Here is a 27,830-nt window from a genome sequence, read left to right as displayed (position 1 = left end):
TACTTGTATGTTGTGGTCATCACAGAATATTATTTTAATCATCACCAACTTTAGTATTATTATTGATATTATTATTATTATCATTATGACTATTATTGCTAAACACTCTGTAAATGCTACCAGTAATATTCTGATTGACGTTGCTGTTTATACACATTACTTTTATTCCATGTCTGTTCTCTTGCGGTTTGTGTGTTAAAAATTGAAAATGTATAGTGCCCTCTTCGCGTATTAGAAAATGAGCACCCTAATATTTACAAATATTGCTCTGTATAATAATCTGATGCATAAAAATTGACAAAATTACAAAAATTGCTTTTGCATTGATAAATACATGTCTAATGTTTCATATATGCATGTATGATATTTCACTGATGACCATGAGCGTGCAATATTTGTAATACCTCTCCTCTGGCATCTCCTTCATCAGACTCAGATGATGAGTCTGCGATCAGAGATGGAGGGCGTGATCGGCCGTGATATGGAGATGGAGATGGTGTTTTTGTTTCATCATCGCTGTCAGCTCCTGGCAAACGTAATGAGGCTTGAAGCAAACAGAGACAGAACAGACAGGGAGAGAGCAAAGTAATGTGTCAATTAATTCAGTTAATATCCAAGACACATTATGTATAGTATCTGGCATCATATGGGCTCTTGTTCTGCATGCTAGGCACATGTCTATGCTCACACATTCAGGGACGCCCAGTTACTGCAAGAAATAAAAATGTTTTATATATGGTATTATCAACATTTCACTGTATTGCTAAAAAACTGTGAGATAATGTTAAATTAACCCTTTAATTACCTGATCTACCAAATGGTTGACTGATATTTTGATTGATTTAAATGACTGTTTTAAATGATGATTTACACACACAGCATTACTGGTTTACAAAAAAATCAAACAAACATAATCATTTTGCACTACTACACTTGATTTGGATGTTAATAGAAATTTTTTTGAGAAGAAAATGTGTTAAATGAGAATATTAAATATTTTTACTTAAAAAAATGAAGATGATTTAATATTCAAAAACAATATTTTTTAGATTTTTTTAAAATAAATTGGTCTTACACTTTGTTTTTCTGATTTTCCATAGTATTAGTATTACTTCCAGTACTTTTACCATAAACCGACATATCTACCATTTGGTAGTGATTGATATGTTTGAAATTATGGGATTTGTTGAAAGTAAATGCACTGATTGTGTTAACTAGCGACATAGGAGTTAAGAAATGCAATTCAATTTATTTTCTTGGTGGAACAGTTAAAGTGTTAAAGAACAAAATATTGTAAAATATGTACTTAAGTTTGTTTAAGTGGTGCCAAAATTGTGGGACAGGTGCCATAGAGAAAGGTCATTTCCTATGTCATTTAATCAACCCCGTGCATAGAACAACAAAATATTGGTGTTTGGTATGGATTGGTAATTTTTTAATATTATTTGATCAGAGTATATAAAAATATATATATATATATAAGTAATATTAAAATATAATTTAATAATATTTTCACATTTATCTTGTGTTGTTATGGATTTAAAAGTGTTGTTATGGATGTGACATGTTAAATTGCCACTTGTGTGACTTTGGTAAATCAAATAGAATAGTTTGAAAACATTAACAGGTGCATTTTTGAGTATTTCTAAAGTACTGTAAAATACTTGCTTACCCAAAAAACACAGAAATTATGGCAAGGTTTTATATATATATATATATATATATATATATATATATTTTGACATTACACCTAGGCTACTTAGTCTCGCGATAACAAACGCTTTCGCCGAGGAATATTGCGCGCGTGTTTAAAAAAACCAAAAAAAAAAAAAAAAACCGCGAACTTACCGAACTGAAGCTAGCTACGTACGATGACTCCGTACTTCATTTACTTCACGTAGTTAAAAACGTACATACAGTATGCTTGCAAGTCAAGCAGCTCGGCGACGTAAAAAGAGGTGAAACAATATATTTGGCGAAACTGTTAATAATTATTGCGGTAATATTGCGAAGTTGAGAAGAAACCCGCCCCGTTGTGTTACCCCAAAGAGAAGGTAAGCAGAAATTATCTTTACTTCGACAACGAGTAGGTCGTACTCTTGTACAACAGGTGAAAATTGCTATATCTGGTTATTTTCTGATAAAACGTGCTAACAAGCTGTTAACGTGTTTAATATTAATGTGTTAAATAGCCTAACTCAGTTCTAAAACATGGGAGCCACTGGATTTACGACCATTTTGAGGGATGTAAACAAAAACAATGGCCCCAGAGTATTTCCTGTTTTACCTCTTTAATTTTTATAGCTTCCGAGAATCATGAAAGAGCCACATATTGATATACACTGTTATGATAGCAGTTTTAACATTAAGTTATGATTGAATTGCTTCTTGTTACAGTTATTAAATAGTTTGATAACAAGCAGGAAATGTCTATGGGCCAATGACATGACCACATTGAAATGGTCTATAACTAACTAGTAAGATAATGCTGTTGTTTTATAAATGAAGTAAACACTGTAATTGATTAATTGCAATTAAATGTTTTCGCAATAACCATAGGGACAGAAAAAAGGTTGTTTTTTTTTATTTGGGCTCACCAATTAAATGTGTATAACCCCATTATCAGTTATGTGACTATATTAACTAAAACGACATCATATTTCTCCTGTAATTCAGCATACACTATATCAAGCTACCAAAAAAAAAAAAACAAAAAACATTTGCACACACATAAACAGATGTATTTCTCATGCAACTCCATACATCTAAATGAATACAGCAATCATACACTGTCTTCATGTATACTGAAACAGAGACACCTTGAACCTGAAAAAAGGAGACAGTCTTCTTCCATTGAATTCCAGTTTATTATTAATTGTGACAAAATGGCCCTGAGCTTAAAGAACCATGACTTAATTACCAATATAGGCTACAATGGGGGGTAAATGCACAGCTAATGTTTTTCTGCCATCAATAAACTTCTGGTGATTTTTTTAAAATATATTTTTTATTTTTAAAAATTCAGAAGGTTCCTTCTACAGCATCGATAATATAATTTAGTAAACATATAATCACCTAAATAGACTTAAGCATTCGTTTAGTTTAAGGGGAAAACAAGATGTAAAACTGAAAAGAGCAGCAGGCAAGCATAGAAACTCCATTGAAAACACTGTAGTAAAATCAATTTAGCATATTTTACCGACATGGCATATGACAACAGAATTTAAATCAGTGGTTCTTGTCTGATCTAAGAGTCACTTCATATCATATATTTACTAATCAGGCAGTGAAGATCATTGATTTGAAAGAAACAAGACCTTAAACGTGGTGAGTTTTAAGGGCATGCCAGTTCAGCGGGTGCACCTGAGCTGGCTTACTGAAAATCAAAAGTCCTTGTGCATTTACTCCCCATTAAATTAAATATATCTTAAATCAGGGGTCACCAATCTCGGTCCTGGAGGGCCGGTGTCCCTGCAGGGTTTAGCTCAAACTTGCTTCAACACATTTGCCTGGATGTTTCAAGTATACCCAGTAAGACCTTGATTAGCTTGTTCAGGTGTGTTTGATTAGGGTTGGAGCTAAAATCTGCAGGACACCGGCCCTCCAGGAACAAGTTTGGTGACCACTGTCTTAAATGATCTACTTTATTGGTTAAAATGTTGCAAGCCAGTGAAATAGACCAGGAAAATGATTAACAAATGCATAGACCGATGGAGAAAAGTCAAGTTTCTGATGTGTTACACTGGAAGTTCTGCGGATACATACTGGTTACTTTGGGCCACGATTTCATCCACTGGAGCACTTGATGGTTCTGTAAGCTGTCTGAACAAATCAATGCTTCAATGAGAATGTGAGTGAATAGAGGGATGAGAGGATGGATGGATAGTTTGATGGATAGACAAAAGAATGGAGTCAGTGAAGTGTGTAGGAATTGGGGGATCCATAGAGACAAGTTTAAATATATATATAAAAAAAAACAGAAGCGAGGTCCAGGAAAACACAGTGTTTTTTGCTTTTGTTTGCTGATTAATCATTTAAAAAGTGAATCTGCAATGTGTGCTCTATTTCAGTACTTCCACTTATCAGTTCATCCACTCGTATAATTTTCAAGCCTTTTTACACATGCTAGGCTCATGCATAAACAGTGCATACTGTTTTGAGTAAATTTGAGGATGCGATCTGAAGAGGAAAAACTACATCAAAATATTTAAAAATTATTAGTGGTGTAACAGATCACAAATCTAACGTTTGGATCACATAACGTTTTTTAAGTCACGGAACGAACCATTTTCCCAATCAGCCAAAAAAGGGAGAAGGCAATTTGCTTTCTATTTATTACAAAAACAGTACAGCGAGACACTTTTGGTTTTAATAAACAGAATGTAGAAGCTGTAATTTAATTAAAAATAAGATTAAAAAATAATTGACCAACAAAAATAAATTGTAAAATATTTAGTAGTGCGAAAAATGCACTGCTACTGTTGCTGATAACGCTAAATGTAAACATCTAACATTATCATTTGTACCACCCACATTTATTTTTAGTCTAATTTTCAATAAATGATTCAGTTATTCACTCATAAAACTTCATGCTTCATTGTTAGATGTGTCATTTCTGAAGAATTATTCAGTGGCATGATTTTGATGGCTCGTTGTTGCCACCTATTGGTTGAATAATGTAATTGCTGCCTACACCTTTAATTTTGAGTGTCATTAAATGCACATGATGGTGATTTTTTTTATCAGTTATATCTAAACTTTAAACTGTTATCCTAGTACTTCTGTGTTGTTTGTAAACAGAATCTCTTTCTTGATTTTTGCGTTTTTCAAGCAGATTTAAATGCAGCGATTCAAAGGATTAATATGCAAATCACTATAATTTATAATTTGTTGCGTGGGTGTTGAAGTCTTAATCTTTTAATGATTAATCGTGCAGCTTACACTGAATCCATTCATGCAGGCTAAACAAGTAGTGACAGAACACACCTTTAATGAAACCCACCACATCCTGAATAACCCACCATAACTTTTAATATATGTTTAAATATAACAATATAATGATGATGGAAAGCCTAAATGCTTTTATACATGTGATTTGAATGACATGAAAGGCGATCTCTTATTAATCTACCAGTAAAAAATGTCAAATGTATGTTTGTGATCCGTACGAATCACGGATCAACCGTTATCTGTTACACCCCTATTAATTCTACAAAACAACACAGTAAATATGCAGTACACACATTTATACTGTAGGTGACAGAGCAATAATGTGGGAATGCAAGCTAAAACATCTATATTTCGTTTACTACATATTATGTATTAAAAAAAGGTTTCTCTTACCTTGTGTGATCTTGGCAGATACCATTTCTGTGATTTGCGATGTGAGTTTTTGTAGGAATTCCTCAGTACCCACTTCACCCATGTAAGGCAGTTTGATCTCCCCTGAGATCACAGATTATCGCAGTCATCATTTGTACAGTATTGTTGCAAATTGATGTCAGTCAATCTCTGATATAATTTGACAGCATGTTAACAAAATTAAAAACTTGTTAAAAAATGCTAATTATTAATATAAATAATTTTTACCTTTGCCCTCCTCCTCAGGTGGGCTAATGGTAATTCCTAGAACCCTGGAGACAAACATTTTGTAATGAAATACAAAAACAAATCTCTAAAATTGTATGGATGTTTAGTACAAAGTAGGGCTGCACAATATTTAGTTTCAGCATCGATATTGCAATGTGCGAAATATTTACATCGCAGGATTTCAATGTCAAGTAGGGACTATTGTTGACCAGGAGGTTGTAGATTAATGACAAAGTTTAATCATTTAAAGTTTATTAATTGCATTATTTTTCCTGTTAAACACATCAAGTGAGTTTATTGCAATCAGACACAAGAAACTATAGCATTTGGAACAAACATACAATTTTACAGTGAAGACTACCAAGTGTCAATTAAACACATTTTACTGGACTGTCCTGCTTTTAATGATTCCAGAAGACTTTTTTATGAAATTAACTCTTTTAAGGACATTTTTAACAAAGTGAAACCAGAAAAGATTTTGGAATTTTTATCATGCATCAACACTAAAAATCTTATTTAATTTATGTATTCTTTTGTTTGTTGATTTTAATTTGTAAATTTATTGTTAAAAGGTTCCTGCCTTGAAAATAGCCTTGGTTGCTGACATGGCAATAAATAAAAAATACATTACATACCAAGTGTCAATTTGCATTGTATTTTTAAATATTTGTGTCTAACTGCTACTAAGACTTACCAGATAAATATAAAATAAAGCATTTTTTTCTCTCATTTGTATGTTTCTTTCACCACTAAAAATCTAGTTTAAAGTTAATTTTAATAATTTAGAGCTTTGATTAAAAACAAAATTTATTTATTATATGTTATGGCAGTTATTGTATGCCCTGCCCTCTCTTCGTGTTTCAGTTGAGATTACATCAAACATCAAATAAAAAGTGTGCATTAAAATAATTATAATCATTTACGCAGATGCACTCCTCTATTAAATCACCCTAATCAATTTGAAATAAAAATTATACACCAAAAGAGTTCATTCATTCTATCTAGTGAAGTTTTTTTTTTTTTAATTGCAATGTATATCCCTGAAAAAGAAAACATTGCAATGTCATTTTTTTCCAATATCGTGCAGCCCTAGTATAAAGTGATCTTAAATCTAAAAACAGTAAGGTTTTACAGTATATTTAAACTTACTCTGGACCAACTTTGCCCTTTTGCTCTGGTGCTGTTGGACAGAAGACAATAAGCACACCAATTACCCGTTATTTGAATTTTTTTTCCAAAAAGGTACATACAGTATGTGACCCTGAACCAGGGAACTAGTCATTGCATGGGAATATTTTTGTGGAAATGCCAAAAATACATTGCATGAGACAAAAATGTTGATTTCCTTCTGTAAATTCATCAAAGCTTTATTTTAGATTAGTAATGTGCATTGCTAAGAACTTGAAATTTGAAAACTCTTATGGTGATTTTCTTAAAATTTAGATTTTTCAAACCCTCAGATTACAGATTTTCCAAAGTAACAAAGCATATATCAATGGAAAGCCTATTTATTTACCTGTCAGTTGATGTGTAAATCTCAATTTATGATAACTTAACTTTTTGATTGGTTTTGTGGTCCAAGGTCACATTTATACTAGCAATAATATTGGGATCTCTTACTTGTATCCACGTCCAGTCGGGCTGTGTTGACTGACTGTCCCGCACGGTTGGTGGCAATGCAGGTGTACATGCCGCTATGTTTCTTTTCCACTTCCATGAGGATTAGGCTATGTTGACGGCCAGAGCTGGCCACCTTGTAACCTGGTGTGTCTGCCTTGATCCACAAGACATCCTTATCCGACACTTCCTTTAACCAGTTCACAGATGGGGTTGGGGAACCTATGGAAGACAGTCATTTGGCTTTATGTGGTTTGTAATATGTGATGTCCAACTGAATGCTGTGCTTGATTCTTCACTCTAGGCCTGTCATGATAATTACTTTTTGTTGTGCAATATATAGTCCCAAATGTTGTCATTGTTATCAATTCTGTTATTGTCCTTATAAGACCACTTTATGCAGCCATCTAAAAGACCCTTTTCACATTTTCGGGTTTCTCAGTCACGCAAGTCGTCATAGTTGGGTATGGCCAGTGAATGGGAGAATAAACTAATATTTTTTTTACAATCCTATTTGCTGAAGTATTAAAAGAAAAACTCTATGATGGTGTTTTTAAGACTTTTAGAAATTGAAAAAAATAGTTTGAGACTAATTAAAGACAACCGGAAGAGAGAACATCCTTCTCATAGATGCTGCATTATAAACTCCTCGCACAGGCAGTGATTTATTTATTTATTTTTATTTGATGAAAAGATGATATAATACATGCGGGCATACATATAAATGCATACATATTTTTTTATTTTATTTTACAAAATAATTAAAACTTTCAAGGATTTAAGATTATGGTGATCGTTGAGCAATCTTGTGAAAAGAGTCCATGGCTCCATTTAAAAGTTCACATTATTTTAATTTGAAAGGTTTAGTTTTTTGATGGCATGATAGAGGTGTTAAATGCTGGATATTGACAATCTGCCCAGTTGTGCTATTTGTGATGCTTAATATTGGGATTGTAGTTAATATGAAATAAAAACGTTAAATGCCTTAAAAGGATAGTTCACCCAAAACTGAAAATTCTATCATCATTTATTCTCCCTTGTTTCAAATCTTTGAGTTTCCTTGAAAGTATTTTGAAGAAACCTGTAATCTTAACTTCTATTGTAGTGGTTTTTCCTACTATGGATTACAACAGTTATTGATTTTCAGCTTCTTCAAAATATCTTTGTGATCAATAGAATTAAGGAACTCATTTGGAATCACTTGAGGGTGAGTAAATGATGAATAAATAGAATTTTTGAGTGAACTATCTCTTTAATAAAACCTTCTCTCTCTGTACATGTGTAGATGACAAGCAGAATGACTGGCTAAAAATGTTGGTGACAATCAATTTTTTGCACGGAACATAAGCAATATATTGCATCACCAAAAATGTCCATAACTACAGTACATACATTAATTGAGACAGGCCATTCACTATATTCTTCAAAATGTGCATTTAAAGACATTAAGTTTAATTGTAGTGACACAACTTACCTTCTACTTTGACTGACAGCGTTATACTTGCTCCCTGTTTCACCTTCTTGTTGCTGAATCTCTCCAGAAAGCGCGGTGGCACAAGTGGCACCTTTGAATCTATTTGTGGGAATAATAAATGTGGTAGAGCATATTATGTGCATGCAAAGAATTTGTTATAATTGGTGCAAATTTTAAAATGCATGTGCCTTTGTCTACACGCCATGTGGAACTACAATGTGGTGTTTGCAACAATATCAACATTACAGATGTTTACCTCTCAGACGTCCCTGATCAGGTGTTGGCCGCTCTCCAGGAGCTAATGAGTGAAAATTAAGTAAAGAACAAACAGAAAAATTAAGTATTTACTTAACATATTATAATAATATAATATAATATAAAATCATAAAAAGATTTAGACCGTTTACTAATAATAATATTTGATAACTTCAATGGGCTTTCATCTCATTTAGTCATTTAGCACAGGGGTTCCCAAAATTTTCAGCCAGTGACCTCCAAACTAACAATGCCTGTGACTCTCGACCCCCAATATCCCCTGAGGTGGTTATAAATACAGAAAACTTGCATGCAAATACGCACACACACCAATAGACCCAAGTCTATTCTTCGTTTATTTATGTATGTAAGTGCTGTAAATGTGCCGGAAAGTTTAACCTGGTATTATAAAATCAATCTGCTGCATCTGATGCTATTGCTAAGTCTGTAATATAATGATTACCCCAGGGGTCGCAATCCAATAGAACTAGTAACTATGAGCTACTATAGTAACTATATAGTAACTATAAACAATTTTTTTTTTCCCTTTTCAGTAGGTTATGGATAAAATATGGTAATTCTTATGGTTTAATAAAAATAAATTGATATTTGGAAATCACCAGGTGACCCCCCCTTCATTGTCCCGCGACCCATTGGGGGTCCCAACCCCCACTTTGAGAACCACTGATTTAGCAGACCCTTTTTTCTGTCACAATCTTGCGAAGACCTCATAAGCGACCACATATAAGTCTTGAAAGTATAAGATGAATATTTACCCAGTACATTCATTCGTGCTGAAGAGTAAGCAGAGCCAGCTATATTGCTAATGTAAGCTGAGTATTCTCCAGTATCTTCACACTTAACATCCAAAATCTCAAGACTGTGCTGATCTCGCTCCGTTGACAATACAATTCTGCTGGAGGCTTGAAGTGGGGTGCCATCTTTAAACCAGTAAACCCTTGGTGTGGGAAATCCTGCAGAAAGATGTTGAACAAAAAAACAAACAAACATTTGAAACCCTTTTCGTTTCTGCAGTGTAAGACTTTGCATTAGATAGATGTGACCATTGTGAATGTTTGTTAAGAATCCAGTATCGTGACAACACTACAACCGATGGGAAAAAAAGAATATATTTGTAATAAATAGTGCATAAATTAACAGGTTACCTGAAATTAAACAGAATTTACATTCGTGAAGGAAACACAGCTTACCTTTGACCCTGACACTCATTTTGGCTATGGGTGCTCCAGGACTGAGGAACAAATCATGTAGCTCATCGACAACCTGAGGAAGTAGCTCATCCTCTGCCACTGACTCAAAAGCCTCTGTGTCTCTGTGCTCCGAACTAAAACAGCAAACCAAACAAAGCGGAAGCCCATTTAGAAGCGTGAAATGTAAATGAGATATGCGTTGACAGCATCTTTACAAAAAATTGTTTTACTTGAAATATTGACAAAAAAGTGCTCACACACAAAATAAATAAATCTTACCTGGAAACATAGCCTTTAGCACTGACATAAGATGATGTCTCTGTGGCATCAGCGGCTGTGTCATAGTCTGAACTGCAAGACACTTTAAATAGAAGAAACTAAATCAATATTTATTTATTTATTGGCATTTGGCCTTTTTTTGAAAGGACGATATAATGACAGGAAATGAAACGTGAGAGAGGGGCACAGAATGGGGAAAGGTCTACGAGCCAGGAATCAACTCTGTATGCAGTGACAAAACTGAATCAATATTTAAAAATCAAGAGTATTAAAATTATCTTTAACATTTCAACCAAAAGATAAAAATCATTTCAGGGCTCAACAAGAAGGACTGCCCGGTGGCCCAGGGCCAGTGTGAGAGACGCTTGGGACAGTAGACAGGATCATTATTGGGACAGTGCTGCCTTGTCACTAACATTTAATTTGTCTGCGACTATTTGTCAATTGCGTGCATTTAAAGTTTGTGCTTTTAAGGCTTTAAACACTACCTTCTCTGTGATGTCGCAAACACCATATTGCTTTCTGGTTCCTCTACTCTTATTTGATGTTTTGAGCATGCTATTTTCTTCCGTAATCTGGTAACAACCAGTACAGCGAAGAAACGGCAACATAGCAGCAACATCAAATTATAAGGCTAAAAGAAAATGTCTGTTTCTAACGTCTTCGAAGCAGACATTTACGTGTGAACAACGCAACAAAAAAAATTTGTGATTGTAATTGTGAAAAATTGTGAAAAAAAAGTGATGTTTTGCAAAGTTTGCCGATTGACAAGTCACCCACCCACCTTTTGTTAAATAATTTCGAACCGCAATAAAATACCTCCACATTTTCTATACTGCTCTTTTTGTTTGCATAACACTTTTATCAACAATTTTTAAAGTATTGAAATTCTAGATTCGCAGACTTTATTTTTGACACATTATTTAAAATATTCGGCTAAAATGTAGCAAGTAACTTCCCTTTTTTTTGGTGGGGCCAGTGAAAGTTTTGGCAGGGCAAGTAAAAATCTGAACCACTTGCCCGATCGGACCAGTAGAAAAAATCCTTAGCGTTGAACCCTGCATTTACTGTTACCCTTGTCATTTTTTAACCTTCCATTAAATATTGCTGTATTGTATATCCAGAGTGCTTGTAAAACTGTAAAGCTACAAAATTTCTGCAAGTATAAAGCTAAAAAAAAGAATCCTGCCCTGTGTCCAACTTCTCAAATCCAAATATAGTCAATTCAAAAAGTTAGTAACAAGTGATTTATATCAAGTGATAATTCTGAGCCATGGTGAGAGGGGACTTTAAGATTACTTCCATTTCAAAGAATTTCAAGAGTTCACACTTAGATACTGTTTGACAACTTGTTAGCAAGTTAGCAGGTTTGGCATGCTGTCCCGGGGGAGAACCCTGAGCTCAGAGATAGTTGAGCCCAGGGCTCCCGCCAGGTCCATAAAGCATATGAGGTGAGTACAAGGTCAGGTGTTCTCGAGAGCTCCCCTCAGCAAAGAGGAAAGGAGCAGAAGGGGTGGATGGGGGGTTTCTTCGGAAAACGAAGATCTTAGCTAGGTTATTTATAGTGAGTTTGGATTGATCCGATTGGCTAGCCAATGAGTGTAGATGAGTGGCCAGCTGCAGTCAATCATATCACATGCTCCTCTCGAAATTAGTTTGAGAAACTTCATTTAAAATCAGGCTTTGTTGTAATGCAATGAGGGTAAGTGCATGATGATCATTAATATTTGGGGGGGAATTGAAACTTTAGATTTTCAAATCAACAATAATCAGTATTAAAATAAATTAAGAAAAGAAATTTGCAGTAAAAGGACTAATTCTTTTTGATTAGTTGTGCTTATCTAATACAATTTAAGTAATAATAACATTCATCTTAAATATGTTGATAATATATATTATGTGCATTTCAGGTCCATCTAGTCACAAACAACCATTAATTTCAGGAAGCACATGCATTTGCATGCTACACATATTGACTGGTAAAAGAAAATGTCATCTTTGTTAATACACCTTTTTGGATTACATTGCTTTCTTGAGTAAATTAGTGAGTGTTGGGTTTTAATTAGCATTTTCTTTTAACAGTGTACTCACTGTCCACCCTCAGCTCAGCCTTGCTGGAGGCGATACCACTGTCATTTTCTGCCATGCATCGGTACACTCCCATGTCTGTGGGCAGCACAGTTGTGATGATCAGCTGGTGACGGCCTTCCTGATCTTCATTGATCATGTAGTGATCATTTTCTTCCAGCAGCTTTCCATCCTTGAACCATTTTACAGTGGGAGGGGGTTTGCCCACAATTACACAGTCAAAACTGACAGGAAATCCATCAGGAACATCTTGGCTACGAAGCTCCGTCATGAAGACAGGTGCCGCTGGGAGGTTGTTATGCAATTAAGATAACGACGAAGAGCAAATAAAACCAAAAAAGGACAGAACAAAGCAAAATCTGAGCAGGAATGCTGAACCAGGCAAAAACATGACATGCCATTGCTTTAACATCTAAAGCAATTTACAACATTTATTAAACATCAAAAGTGCTGACAAACAAAACTTTACACAGCACCATGCAAATTCATGAAGAACCAAACAACAGTAAAACATTTGTAGTAATACTATATGGAAGAGTTGTCATACCAGGTGCTCCTGTCATGAAAGTAGGCATCGGTTGGTCCTGAGTTGGGGTTCGGGAGCCATCTTCAGAGAGGGCCATCTTTGTTATACGCAGCTCTACCTTAGCACCTGCCGCTGGTATGATGGCTGTTTCTATTGGCACTCCTTGATAAGTAAACATTTCCTGGAACCGCAGGGAAGCCACTTGAGCTTCTGTACGATTATCAAATCGGATGTAGATATACTGGTCATCTTCCCGATAGGACTGAAGATCTTGTGGGGGTAAATCTCCTTCATCTGCACTCACAAAAGGTTCCTCCTCCACATCAGGAGGAAGACGGGTACGAAGAAGTCGCCGTAGCCGTTTACTTGCCTGACGTAAAGTCTCATCCATCTCGCTCCCTGAGGAGCTCTCAGCTTCACTGTCAGCACTGTACCCCAGAGTGAGCGGTCGGCGCACTGATTCTCGCAGTGACCCTACAGTGACTTTCCCACTATGGGTGGAAACGCCAAATTTATTGGTGACTTCACATGTATATACACCAGTGTCTTTGGTTGTGGCAGCTGTCACTACTAGAGAGCAGGTGCCATCATTATAAATGTCAATATGGTGGTGCTTGCCATCTGTTAAGGGTTCTCCATCCTTCAGCCAGCGAACTTTATCTGGCTTACCCTCCACAATGCACTCTAGATGAATTGTCCCATTGGGCTCCTTAGTCTGCTCCTTAAATACCTCTTTGAAGACTGGTCGCATGTCCTTCCTAGCTTTATAACCCTTGAAGGCTGCCTGAATCTTGACAGCAGCCTCTTGCAACTCATCCCCATTCTGAGCTTCCATGAGTGGCTCCACAGATGTCTTGGTAACAGATTGCTCAGTCATCTGGAAGTGCTCATACAATTTCTTAGAGGCAACAGTCTCAGTTTGACTTTCCACTGTCATGGAGGACTTGCTGCTTTTCTTAAGGTAAGACACCAAACTTGTTCCACTCAGAGATTCCTCATCAGAACTGGTATAGAGATTTGGTTCTGCTGTGATTTTTGGGCCTGGCTCAACAGGTCTCACTTTTATTTCTTTGGCAGGCTCTTTTTCATCTTTCTTTTGCATTTTGTCTTTGCCATCTTCTTCTGGCAACTCTGAAATTGAATCCAATGTGGGTTCTCGACTCATTCTTCTCTTCTTGGCCTCTGCCTCCCACAGAGCATGTAAATCTCCTTCAGAGGCAGCCTCAGGAGGCAGTTTGGGCTGGTTGCCCGCATCCTGAGAAAGTGTACCATCATGTCCTGTAATCATGGAGCCATCATAAATCAGTCTCACTCAAACATTTTTATTTTGGACAAAAACTTCATATTAAACAAATCAACAATATGTCTCTGCAACTGGAACTTCTGCAATAAAACTCTGGTAACCCGGAAGTGGCACTAAAGCTTAGTAACATAAACATGAGGTTAAACATGAATTAGACAAAAACAGACGTGCTAAGACATTAAATGTCGTTAACATCTGCACATATAAAATACTTGTATTTAAAATATTTAGTACATGCTTCAGAAAACATTCTAATTTGTAACAAAGTTGCTGGGAAGAGACTGAAAAGAGACTAATCTTGTAAATAAAATCAAAAAGAAAAGTTTTCAACAGTGACAAAAACATACAGAAAATATTTCTAAACATAAAAACTGACAAAAAACAACAACAATGACACTAAAGTATAGCAAGCCAAAATCGAGGTTTAATGAAAGTACCTTCAAGGTTGAGGTTGATTGAAGTCTTTGCCTCTTCCGAGGCTGAACAAGAATAGACACCCTGGTCTGTAGTTTGGAAATCTTTTATGAGCAAAACTTGGCTCTTGCCCTCCGTTACCATTTGATATTTGACCCCGACCTCTATTTCTCTGTTGTCCTTGAACCATGCTACTGATTTGCCCTCTGCAGAAAGTTCACACTCCAAACGAACCATTTTTCCTTTGTGAAGCTCAGAGGTGCTTAACTTTTTGGTCATGGTCACTGGTGCATCTAAAGACCGAAGTCCAATCAAAGAGGAATTGAAAGAATCCATCAAGAATTCAACAAGAACAAAGAGGGGTTCTTCATAAATTATTTACAACAACTACAAAATACACCCATCTGAAACTGTTCTTAGTGCTCTACTGCTACTATAGCATCTAGGGCTGGGTTCTTCTTATCTAGTTCAAGAGTGCTTCTTTCCTGCAGAGTTTAGTTCCAACTCTAATTTAAAATGTTTAAAGCAAATAATAAACTTGTGTCAGTTTGTTCCAGGAGCATAGCTGTAATTAAACTCTGAAGGAAAGTTCTCCAGAACCTGTAGTGAGGAACCCTCATCTAAGGCACACTGTAAAGGCACACTTGCAGAGGCAGTCGGGTTAGATCAACATACATCGTATTCACCATGTAATATTGCTTTGAATAATTCAAATAATTCTGTGTGTCCACTTACCGAGTGTCACAGTTTGAGGCAGCTGGACAGGCTCTCCAATGCCAGCACGGTTAATAGCTGCCACCCTGAACCTGTAACCTGCCCCTGGTATGAGGTTTTCAACCAGAAATTCAGTGTTAAAAACTGGTTCTGTGTGACAGGGCAGCCAGAGGACACTATCTACTAGACGCATTTCCACACGGTATCCAATGATTGGGCTTCCACCATCACTTAGAGGGGTAAACCAAGACAAGGTGATAAAGGTTGGGCCTTTACTCACTAGCTCAGGGTCTTCAGGGGGATCAGGCACAGCTGCAAATAGCAAGAAAAGTTGAGACTAGGTTAGACAACAAGTAATGGAAAGTTTTAAACGAACATTTAACCAAATGAAGCTTTACCGATTGTAGTTAGTTTCGCCAATGATAAGGCATCCCGAGCTGCAAATGTGATTTCTTGTGTGGGCTGAGCCTGTGCTTTCTTCAAAATGAGGCTATAGGAAGAACCACTAGTTCTCATGGCCCATTGGTCATTATGTTGAAGCTCAACTCCATTTGCATACCAAGTCACTTCATTCTCAGGCACAGCTTCATTTAAAGTACATGTGAACTCAACTTCTTGTCCTACAATTGCAGTTTTGTCTTCCAATGGTTTGACCACCTCCAGTTGCCAAGCTGTACAGAAAATGTGAATAATTAAAAATTGTTATTTATACATGTTTAATGTATATGTTATAAGTCTAAAGTCCTAAGTTTAATTAGTGTTCAAAAGTAAAATAAAAAAACATAAAATTTAACAGCAGCTTTTTAAAAAAGCAAATAAAAAAAAGCTTTAATAGAAAATATGTTGGGCCTGTAAGTTTAAAGATACATTTTCTTTCGGAAAACTCATGTCATAAAACGTTTCTATCTAACTTATTCTTAATAAAAAGTATCATACCTTTGACAGTCAGAAGGGCTGTAGTTGATGAAGTGCCAGCTTGGAATGTAATCCTTGTGTTTTCACAAGGCTGCAAGTCTTTTAAAAGCAAAAGATGTCGTCGACCACTCTCAAATGAAACAATCTCCACATTAGCAGATTCCTTTACAGGTTTGCCATCAATTAACCACTGGCAATCTTTGTTTTCAGGTCGTGACAAGGAACATTCAAAAAGTGCTTCCCCACCATTAATGGTTTCCATGTTACTCAGCTCTTGGAGAATGTCTATGGGTTTAGCTGCAAGAAAGACCCAACATCTGTGAAACACCAGTCTTAACCAAACTGCTATAAAATACAATGAATTGGAAAGAATTTAGACAAGACATTTTGACCTTAAAACAACATCTGAAGTAAACACAAATTGCACTAAGTTCTTCCAACATTTTAAAACCATACAAGCGTTCATATACTGTAGCATTTAGCATTGAGTAGTGCGATAAGCAAACAAAGCTGTGATTTAGCTCGTAGTTATTGCATAGCCAGCCAGATGATGTTGCTAATAAACAATAAAACACATTTTTGGCTTGAGTAAATGCAGGTAAAAAAAATTAATTATTATCTAAGTGCCTGTAATAATTACTGTAAACTGTTCAAAAATTTAAATGAGTGTGTCACGTTAGATTTCAAATCTGGATCAGAGTATTTTAACATTTCACTCATTTTCACCACTGAAATTGTGGTATGTGATTGAAATCATCAACATGTTAAATATATTACACTAAAATCCTTTGTGGTGGGCCCTTATTTGTGTAAGTCACAACTGTCTTGTATGATGATACAACTTTTATTAAAAATGACACGCAGATTTTCCTCAGTCTACAGGTGTGCTCACCTTGCACCCTGAGATGTGCCACAACAGAGGTTCCCTCTGCCTCACAGGAGTATATCCCCCCATCCTGGGGCTCCACACAGCTAATGTACAACCGCGCAACAGTCCAGTCCTGTTCCATTATTACCCTGCGACCATCTGCTTGCACAGGTACACCATTTCGCTTCCATATGGCCTTGACAGGCCGGGAGTACTGACAGATGAACTCTGCAGGCTGCTTCTCTGCTACATGCTGGTCCTCCATTGCACTGACCACCTCCACGTTAGGATCTATAGAGGGTTGGTGGTGGGGATAAGTAATATTTATAGAACCCCAGTGCACTTTGGAGTAAATTTGTCAACTTAAGCCTCTATTCGGTTATTAGGTGGAATTTAATCTAAATCGCAACTAAAATGCAAGCCTGGGCCCGGTTGCATGAATGCCCTTAAGTAATTTGACTTAGGGGTATCCATGAGGGGGACAATCCATGAGCCAAAGGATATCATTTAGAACGTTGCAGCAAACTTCTAAACTGCCACCCTTACCAAAGTGTTTTTATGAAGCATGTCACTATTTCTGGCAACATACGACAATAAGTGCTGTAGTTGCCATAGTTACTGCATCTCAAAGTAAACAGAACTCAATGAACCGCAAAGCCAACCTTTGCTAAACCACAGTTGTATTAACATGTTTTCCTACAAACACCACAGAAAGCTAAAAACAAACCAAACTGGACAGAGAATGAAAGACTATTATTGTTTTAGATCAACATGCAAAATCTCCAAAGTTTGTACAACTCATCAATTACTTATTTACACAAAAAGTATTGCATTTTCATTGCTACTTTCTCTTAATTGCTTTATTATTTATGAATATACTGTATATATTCTGATTTTAAGTTCACTTAAAAGAGCTATTTTGGTCCCTTAAATTTAAGTTGAAATTGTAGCTTAGGATTTGTAGTAATGCTTAAGGCAGGGATGTCCAGACTCGGTCCTGGAGGGATGGTGTCCTGCAACGTTTAGTTCCAACCCCTATCAGACACAGCTGGTCTAGCTAATCAAGCTCTTACTAGGCAGTCTAGAAACATCCTTGTAGGTGTGTTGAAGCAAGTTGGAGCTAAAGTCCCTCCAGAACTGAGTTTGGCCACCCCTGGCTTAAGGGATAACACTTGGATAATAAAAATGGAATACTTAATTTGTTTGTTAAGGTTATTTGTAAGCTTAAGTGCTCTGATGCAACCGGGCTCGGGTGCCACTACAACTTCATTTACCATCTAAGCCACTGATGTAGCTGTTGCTTTTTTTTTTTAATTGGAAGCATTCAAATAGTAAGTTTTTCCACAGTCTTATAAAGTCAAATATTAAGTATGGTAAATGCATAATCTTTTGCTTCTCTACTCCAAACTGACCAAGGACATGGCCAACAACAATTATCAGAGGCCTAGCTGCAGTGTCAAATCAAACTAATGGCAAATTCTAGAAACAAGTGCATGCAGTAAAAGTGTAGTTAAGGTTGATGAGTGCATAATGGATTGATTTAGATTACATGCAAGTCTATGACATACAGTATATACTGTTTGTCCAATAAAGCCCAATTAAAACAAATAGTGTATACTGATTATAGAAACTTTTAATAATTGATCCATTTGGGGTGGGGGAGGGTTTTTCAGCAAATATTAATACAATTAATTTTGATTGATTAATACGAATTTAATTACATTTTCCACAGTCCTAACATATACAAAACATCAGAACCAGCAAACATCCTTAGCATCGAGGCCTGGACAATAGGTAAGCCCAAAATCAGTGTAATTTAAAGATTAGTATGCCAATTTAGTAAGTAATTAGCAAGCCATGATACTGCAGCCAAATAGACAAAAATACATGGACAACATGCATCCATGAATCTCCCAAAAATATATTATTTTATAGAATTTGTAATCAACCCTTTTTACTTGCATGTAAATAATGTAAAATAATGTAAGGTCTTGGCATCTAAAAAATCTGGTTTGGTTAATGCCAAAAAAAAAAATAATAAAAAAAATCAGGGTTGCATTATTAATAGCATTATTAATCACTTAAAGGGTCATGAAATGCTAAACTACCTTATGTGCCTACCTAAGTTTTAACAGAGTTGTTTGTTACTCATTACAGAAAACAATGGTATTGTCTGTTGGTTGGTTACCAAAAAGCCTGGTTAATTTTTATATTTTTGAGTTATTTTCATCTTTCAAGTTTGAAATGCATGATGATGATTATGATGCATCAATGCTTGTAACTGTACTTTATTCTATAAGAAGAAGCTTTGTTTAATTACTCAAGACAACACACTGCTTTTCTTTGATAAATATTTAAAACTGAAATAGCTTACAGTAACTTTTTAAGAGTATCTGTGTATGATATAACTAGTCCAATGTCCGACAATTGAAAATATGCAAGAGATGCAATGGCATCAGTATACTGTGTGCAAAAGTTTGTATAAATTTGTATTCATATTTTTGAAGAGCAGACTATTGTGAGCTGCAAAAGCATGCAGAAGGTGAATTGTTTTCTTATTATCGATAAATGCAGTGTGAATATTTGGAGGTTATTTATGGCTATGACTAAATGAGAACATCCGCTGCATAGCTGACCATACCTACTGTGTGTTGACAGCATTTTTTCAGTGAACTAACAGATGCAGGACAGAGAGGTTTTATGACCATTTAAGCAAAGAATTATCCAGGGTAGTCTGTGCAAAGACAAATTGAATTTTGAGTATTATTAATAATATTAAAGATAAGTAATTCGGTAGTAATGTGAATGTATGGCATATTTTAAAGCACACAACAATATTCAAAGGACTAACAATCAGTCCGCAAAAGAATTGACTGAGACATTATTTTAGACTTATGGTCCAACAGCTTAACTATAACAAAAAAGGCCCTATAACAAAAAATATAGCTAACTATAACAAAAAATGCTTTAGAAAATAAGACACTGACTGTTTTTAGGAAATTCATGGACACAAATTTAGTCCAATGGTATTTGCATAATTTTAAGCTTTTAGATCTCAGAGCTGCAAAGTACTATCAGGCCACTGCAACCCAAATGGTACCTTTCACTAACAGCTTGGCTGAGGACGTCAGGGCACCTGTTTTGAACAGGACTGTACCCGAATCATTGGGAGAAAGGTTCCTTAGGGTAAGAGTGTGGACATGATCTTCACCCATACTTATTTCACTGAAGGTACTGTTCTCCAAACGAGTGCCGTCTAGCCACCATTGAACTCTGCCTTTGGCACGACGAGAGAGCTGGCAGGAAAAAACTGCCTGTTCGCCCACAAATACATCTGTATTCTTTATACCCGATACTATGAGGACCTCAGCCTCTGCAGAGACCAGACACAGATAGCCAGAGATCACTGGTGTCTAAACGTACTACACACATTAAGGATGCATTAGAAAGGTCATGTAAAATTTGGACTTAAGTACATTTTTCAAAAGCTACAGATTTCAATCAACTCCCAGCCCATTTAAGACAATTTGTGTCTGTTCGATCTATAACAGAAGTTTGCAGAAATTATAATACAGTTTGCAAATGTTTTGAACATGTTTTTGATACCTTGCACTGTGATTGATGCTGTGGTCAACTGGTCTCCAGCATCACAAGTGTAGTAGCCATTGTCCTCTGGTTCCAGATCATGGACATGGAGCTCCAACACACATCCGTCCTGTTTCAACTCAAATTTCTTACTGGGTTGTAGCACCACTCCTCCCTTTCTCCACTCTACACTTTTAACTGGCTTAGAGAGCTCACAGCGCAAGATGATACTATCTCCCTCTATTGCATTCTGGTTCTCTAACTCCTTCCGGAAGTACGCAGGTTGACCTGATGATGGATGAGAAAAGAAGTTATAAGAAGTTGTAAATGTCCGATTTAAAAAGGCTGATACCCGTCAAGGTATCGCAATCTTCTTTGCATCACAAGGTAGGCAGTTACAAAGAGATAGATTTTCAGAACATAAGTTGTGTCGTCTTGCAGTCCATTTGCATTGACTTTATGCTCAGGCATGTTGATAAATTCAAAACAACAAAGTCACAGGCCTGCAAACCCATTTACCTTTAACAGTAAGGGTGGCACAGCTTTCTGCATCTTTGGTTTTGCATGTATACAGCCCTGCATCCCCTTCCTCCACCCTAAGGATGCGAAGCTGATGGACGGCTCTATCCTTGTAGAGCAGATATCTGCCCCCTGCCTTTATCATCTCCTCATCTTTGTACCAGGCGACAGCAGCCTCAGGGTCGGAGGTCATGCAGGACAGTGTGACTGTTTGACCCTCTTTGGCAGTTATGTCCAGAGGCTTCTCTAAGAATACAACTATGGACAGGAGAAACCCAAACCCAAGTTCTGTCACACCAAATAATCTGCCTGGAGATTCTGAAACTCAGACACTTCAAACCAAATATTCTGGTATATGAAAAGAGGTTTACTAATTACAAAACTCATGTTTTGACAATTGTAGACAAGACCAAAACTTTCAGAAACAAAAAACAAAGAATCTCTAACTCAAAAGACAAACAAGCTGTTTTGAAGAGTAGCTGTAGAATGGCCAAAGCAGATGGAAAAGCAACAAGAAGCCATTTGTTATGATTGCATTAAATGAGGGCATCTACTCCCTAAAAACAGACAGATGATTGCTTGTTACTAGCGTACAGTTGTAGCCATAATTTATCTTTTACCTTTGGGTTTCTCCTGCACCATCAAGTAGGCGACACTCTTCATAGGGCCAACCACAAAGGCTACGTCACCTGAATCATCGGGTGTGACCATTTTCAGCACTAGGCTGTGTTCCCTCCCTTGGCAGCTGATTTGATTCAAGTCATTGTTTTGAAGGTGGTTGGAGCCGAGCCACCACTCGACATTAGTAACCCCTTTTTGGGACACCTCACACTGGAAGATAGCATCCTCGCCCGTTATCACAGTCACATCCTTTAATTCTCTTGTGATTTTTACACATTCTGGGAATGGATGGAAGGAACGTGATGAAAGGGACTATTGAGGACCTTCTAAAAAGTCAATTGAGGTAAATATCCACAACTGATTTTTTTTGTTTTATGCTACGTTTTATCTACTAAAAGTAAATCTCTATTACCTAATAACATTTTTTTAAACTACACGATTTTGAAAAATATCATTTAAATCAAAAACTACTTAATTAAATTTGAGATGCTAATATTTTGTAATTTTGTTTTCGCAGATGAACATTGAATCACTGAATTTGCCTCTTATGAAGAATCAAGATTTTACCTTTGACAGTCAATGTAGCTTTGCTTTTTTTTTCTCCTGCTTCACATGTGTACTCGCCAGCATCTTCCACCGAGAGCTTATGGATCTCCAATATATGGATTGTGCCATCCCTCTTTATTGAATACTTTTTTCCATCAGTCAAGACCAGAGTGTTTTTCTTCCAGGTCACACTGGCATCAGGGATTGAAGTTTCACAACGTAACGAGGTACTGCCTCCCTCTGTGACCTCCTGGCTTGTCAACTCCTTTGTAAATGATAGCACTGGGATTGCTGGAAACAGTGATACACAGACCACATTCTAAGACATGTGTAATACCCCAAACATGCAAATTCGAAGACTGAGGGTGCTTTCACACCTACACTTTTGTTTCGGAACGTGTCTCGTTTGCCCAGTTAGCGCGGTTCGTTTGGCATATTTGAACAGGGCAATCGCGCTCTGTTCTGCGCCAAAGTAATCGCTCTGAGATCGCTTGAATGAGGTGGTCTCGGCTCGATTGAAACGAACCCTGGAGCGGTTCGATTGCAGTGAGCGATCCGATCCGAGCGCGGTTAAATCACAGTATTTTATGTATATGTAATAGGCTTACGGCTAGATGAAGAAAGAATTATGAGTATTGCGGGAAGTTTCGCGAGTCTCCGGATGCCCGCAAACGAGTGATGATCTCCCGGTAATATCGCGTCTCCATCCCGGTCCTCAAATAGGCATCGTTGCGCACCCTTCTCACCCTTCCCCACTGCGTCTCTCCTCAGACACGCCGCGCGTGCGCTCCCTGTCAATCACCACCAAACCACCACCTCTCCTGACAGCTGAGCGGGACGCTGCAAAATAAACCTTGACACTGACCAATGTAAGGAGAGTTTACTCGCACGTGACTTGTTTCAGCTCTTTTGGTCTGATTAGAAATTTTGCAGTGTGAAAGCGAACCGCTCCAAGAGCAAAGAGCAACAATGTAACAATTGTAATCTCTGTTTCGGAACAACTGAATCGATTCACAGGTGTGAAAGCACCCTGAGATGTCAACAAATCTCCTTTGCTGTCTATAAATGGAGTCAGGACAAAAGTGTGAATTTCTTAAGAGAAAATCAGTAAAAAATTTGCAGCACTTCTGTTATAGATGACTAACACGTGACAAGGCAAAACATAACATACATGCAATAATACAACAATAATAATAATGTGATTTTTAAAATTATTTGTGCTGTAGTGAAATGGTCAAACACATACCAAAGCAGTCCAGCATAACCTTACGATTATATTGTTTTTTGCAAACATTCGTTAAAGCATGCATCAAATGAAGATAAATGCAATACATATAAGAAATTAGTACTCAACATGTGTACTAACAGTGCATGTGTTTGCAACCCACTTTGATAATTCAAGATGTGACATAAATTGAATCAAATGACTTTGTTTAGATAATCTAAATTTTACCTCTCACTGTGAGACAAGCAAAAGAAGTGTGGGCACCCACATGGAAGGACAAAGTGCCTGAGTCTTTCTGGGTTACACTTCTTAGTGTGAGTGTATGCCTTTTGCCTTCCATTCCTATTTTATTCATCTCATTGTTCTGTAGTGGAACATCTTGAAGCGTCCACTGAACAATGACTGCATTGTCATGAGAGACCAGGCATTCAAAATGAACATCCTCGCCTTCGTTGACAATGCAGCTCTTCAAGCCAGTTAAGATTGTGATTTCAGGTTCTGAAAACAAAATCAGGTTTCATTTTGCAAAGAAAGTAACCAGCAATTAGGACAAGTTTACTCTAAATATACAACGTTTAGTAGTCAGGTTAAAAAAGATGATTAAAGTGCCCAGTAAACGGCCCCATTTAGCATCCGCAAGAAGCTTTTCTAGAAAGTTCTCTGCAGGTCAAGACAGACAGCTATCCTTTTTATATATGAAATGCAAAAACTAATAACAAACGAATAAAAAAATAATATAACAACGTATGATTTTGGAAGTTTTAATAAAATCAAAAAGTATCACGTGAACTGAAATGTAAGATGATCTAAGATCAAGGACAAGTGTATAAGAGAGAATGGATGATGTAGTACTTTGGATGGTATGGCATAAATGAGTGATCAACAAAGGATGATCATTTATGGGAAGGAAGGAAGGAAGGAAGAATAAGGACAGGCGATTCCTACCCTTTACAGTGAGTTTGGCAGATGTCTGATCATGTTCGGTCTCGCATGAGTACTCCCCACAGTCTCCTTCCTGCAGCTTGTAAACGATAAGCTCAGCAACAGCTCCATCTTGCTTCAGCTGATATTTGTTGCTTGCTTCTATTACTCTCTTATTTTTCCTCCAGATGACTTTGGCTCCAGACTTGGCAAGTTCACACCGAAACACTGCATTTTCCCCAGTTTCAGTTTCCAAATCTTTCAGAAATGATTTGAAAAGAACTGGCAGTGCTGTAGAGGCAGTAAATGCATTTCAGGGTCATCAAGTTTATGGGAATTTTTATCATATAAAGGGTTCAATCTAAGCCTACCCTTAACTTCCAGATATGCAACGCTTTGGCGGTCTCTAGTGTCACAAATATAGTCACCAGAGTCTTCAGGTTCAAGGTTATGTATGATCAGTTGTGCATGGTGGCCATGTTGCTTCAATTCATATTTAGCACAGGGGCAAAGGCCAATTTCACCCCTGCGCCATTCCACAGGAATGTCTGGTTTGGAAAGCTCACATTGGAAGCTGATGCTCTCTCCTTCAACAGCTGTCTGGTTCTTCAGTGCTTGTGTGAAGATGGCAGGAAGTGCTGTCAATTCAAAGAGTGGTATAAGGTGCAAGATTTCATAAATTTGTAGTTTTGAACTCTAGGAAAGTAAGAACGGGGTATACACGAATACAACAATTCCAAAAAGAGAATAGATTTGTCTTTATAATAAAATGTGGCATCATTTACATTTCTCCAAAATGTGATGAATGTAACAGACTTTCAAATATATTAGAAAGATGGAAAAATCTGTCTTCTCCTACCGTCAACCCTTATATTGGCAGTTGTAATGCTTTCTCCGCAATCACAACCATAGTCTCCAGCATCTTCAGGTTTGACGTCAGTAATCTTCAGCTCAACAGAAGAGCCAACTTGCTTGATTGAGTACTTTCCTCCAGAATGGATCACCTGTGTTTCTTTCCTCCAAGTCACAGGAACTCCAGGCTTTGATAGCTCACAGCACAAAGTAACACTGTCCCCCTCTTGAATTCCTTGGTTCTGTAGTTCACGCTTGAAGACCACTGGTAATGCTGAGGAATCAGGCGAAGTTATTTAGCCAGGATCTATTCAATGAACTTGACACTTGGCATGGACTAAATCCATTCCATAAAAAAAAAAAAACTTCCAGGAAGCAAAAACACAACCATCATGACGCTACAAACTTTTAAGACAATGCACTACACAAGACCAGCCAATAAACACCTTTTCCACTGCTCCCATATTAAGGCATTATAAAAAATGTTCGACAGATTAGAAACATCCTAATTTATTGTAGAAGGTTCAAATATGAGCTCATTCCTACCATTGACTTTGATGTTAGCACTGCTGATGTTGTCTCCACAATCACAAATATAGTCTCCAGCATCTTCAGGTTTGACATCAGTGATCTTCAGCTCAACAGCTGCCCCATCTTGTTTGATGTTGTACTTTCCCCCAGAATGGATCTCCTGAGTTCCTTTCCTCCAAACCACAGGGACTCCAGGTTTTGATAGCTCACAGTGCAAAGTAACACTGTCCCCCTCTTGAAGCACTTGGTTTTGTAGTTCACGGCTAAAGACCACTGGTAATGCTGAGGAATCAGTCAAATATGTTGAACCAGGAAAAGGATTTTGCAAGAGGAACTGACACTTGGCATGACCAAAAGTCCTTTCCACTGAGAGATGTAAAACTTTCTTCTACAATGACTTGCTGCTTTTACATCAGCTTGGAATATTTTAACAACAATAACCACATAACATAATATAATAAAGATAAACCACTATAAAATCTAGGCCAGGGGTGTCAAACTCAATCCCTGGAGGGCCGAAGCTCTGCACAGTTTAGTTCCAACCCTGCTCCAACACACCTGTTGGTTTCAAACACACCTGAAGGACTCAATTAGTTTGATCAGGTGTTTAATTAGGGTTGGAACTAAACTGTGCAGAGCTGTGGCCCTTATGAAACTGAGTTTGACACCTGTGATCTAGGCTTTTAACTTGTTACTCTATAAAACATAAAGGCAGAACACCATACACCACCCTATCCCACCTTCAGTGAAGGCATAATGAAGTGCAGCCTTGTAGATAAAAAAAACTTTCATCCGTCAAAGAACGTTCAAACAAATGCTTGGTCCTACCATTAACTTTGATGCTAGCAGTAGTGATGTTGTCTCCACAATCACAAGCATAGTTTCCAGCATCTTCCGGTTTGACACCAGCGATCTTCAGCTCAACAGCTGCCCCGACTTGTTTGATGTTGTACTTTCCCCCAGAATGGATCTCCTGAGTTCCTTTCCTCCAAACCACAGGAACTCCAGGTTTTGATAGTTCACAGTGCAAAGTAACACTGTCCCCCTCTTGAACCTCTTGATTCTGAAGCTCATGGTTGAAGACCACTGGTAATGCTGAGGAATCAGGCAAAGATGTTGAACCAGGAAAAGGATCTTACAAGATGAATTGACACTATGCATAATTAAAAGTCCTTTCCACTTCTAAGATGACCCATTACATTTTTGTTCATGGAATATTTGAACGAAAACAACCACAGTAGTATTAAACAAACTATAAGTTAGACCAACAAATTGTAACTTTAGAGCAGCCAGTATACATTTTACCCTACCCAACGGTAAGTGAAGGCACTATAAAGGGCAGTCTTGTAGAAAAAAGATGTTTCTGTGTCAAAGAAGGTTAAAAGCTCAGTCCTACCATTAACTTTGATGCTAGCAGTGGTGATGTTGTCTCCACAATCACAAGCATATTCTCCAGCATCTTCAGGTTTAAGATCAGTGATTTTCAACTCAACAATAGTCCCAACTTGTTTGATGGTGTATTTTCCCCCAGAATGAAGCACATGAGTTCCTTTCCTCCAAACCACAGGAACTCCAGGTTTTGAGAGCTCACAGCACAGAGTAACACTGCCATCTTCATCACCCACTTGGTTAAGCAGTTCTTGCATGAATTTAATAGGAAGAGCTGTTGAAATAAGGATTGAGTATTTCTAAAGTTAGAACTTTGACATTTTTTCTAAACTATTCTGTGTTAAAATAAGAAAAATCCCAAAATAGAAAATCTATGTAAAGGCAATTG

At 37.1% G+C, this 27,830-nt stretch overlaps 2 protein-coding genes across 51 annotated transcripts in view; both read right to left on the bottom strand.

The window, feature by feature from the left end:
• ccdc178 (coiled-coil domain containing 178) overlaps positions 1-27,830 on the bottom strand; it is a 326,195-nt gene that overhangs the window by 113,185 nt on the left and 185,180 nt on the right. The window lies entirely within an intron of this gene.
• The window catches only part of obscnb (obscurin, cytoskeletal calmodulin and titin-interacting RhoGEF b), a 100,447-nt gene that overhangs the window by 36,119 nt on the left and 36,498 nt on the right, over positions 1-27,830 (bottom strand). For 6 of the 50 annotated variants that reach the window (XM_073941023.1, XM_073941025.1, XM_073941024.1 and 3 more), the window contains 22 exons: positions 22,546-22,815; positions 21,978-22,256; positions 21,358-21,615; positions 20,860-21,126; positions 17,278-17,544; positions 16,407-16,682; positions 15,869-16,141; positions 15,492-15,782; positions 14,780-15,049; positions 13,061-14,317; positions 12,517-12,798; positions 10,426-10,507; positions 10,147-10,280; positions 9,712-9,909; positions 8,937-8,978; positions 8,681-8,779; positions 7,210-7,428; positions 6,739-6,769; positions 5,590-5,633; positions 5,344-5,445; positions 3,766-3,822; positions 405-544 (listed from right to left, as the gene is read on the bottom strand). In XM_073941023.1, the coding sequence (XP_073797124.1) occupies positions 405-544; positions 3,766-3,822; positions 5,344-5,445; positions 5,590-5,633; positions 6,739-6,769; positions 7,210-7,428; positions 8,681-8,779; positions 8,937-8,978; positions 9,712-9,909; positions 10,147-10,280; positions 10,426-10,507; positions 12,517-12,798; positions 13,061-14,317; positions 14,780-15,049; positions 15,492-15,782; positions 15,869-16,141; positions 16,407-16,682; positions 17,278-17,544; positions 20,860-21,126; positions 21,358-21,615; positions 21,978-22,256; positions 22,546-22,815 (5,138 nt within the window). Of the gene's footprint in view, positions 1-404; positions 545-3,765; positions 3,823-5,343; positions 5,446-5,589; positions 5,634-6,738; positions 6,770-7,209; positions 7,429-8,680; positions 8,780-8,936; positions 8,979-9,711; positions 9,910-10,146; positions 10,281-10,425; positions 10,508-12,516; positions 12,799-13,060; positions 14,318-14,779; positions 15,050-15,491; positions 15,783-15,868; positions 16,142-16,406; positions 16,683-17,277; positions 17,545-20,859; positions 21,127-21,357; positions 21,616-21,977; positions 22,257-22,545; positions 22,816-23,977; positions 24,248-24,694; positions 24,962-25,041; positions 25,309-25,529; positions 25,797-26,068; positions 26,336-26,881; positions 27,149-27,449; positions 27,717-27,830 lie in introns of all 50 variants that reach the window. The other 44 variants (XM_073941027.1, XM_073941029.1, XM_073941028.1 and 41 more) reach the window with 20 other exon arrangements.

The sequence above is a fragment of the Danio rerio genome, chromosome 24 (genome assembly GCF_049306965.1).
Source record: "Danio rerio strain Tuebingen ecotype United States chromosome 24, GRCz12tu, whole genome shotgun sequence".
NCBI classification, from domain to species: Eukaryota; Metazoa; Chordata; class Actinopteri; order Cypriniformes; family Danionidae; genus Danio; species Danio rerio.
Note: the sequence above shows the minus strand (reverse complement) of the source record. Positions and strands in the feature narration are given on the sequence as shown.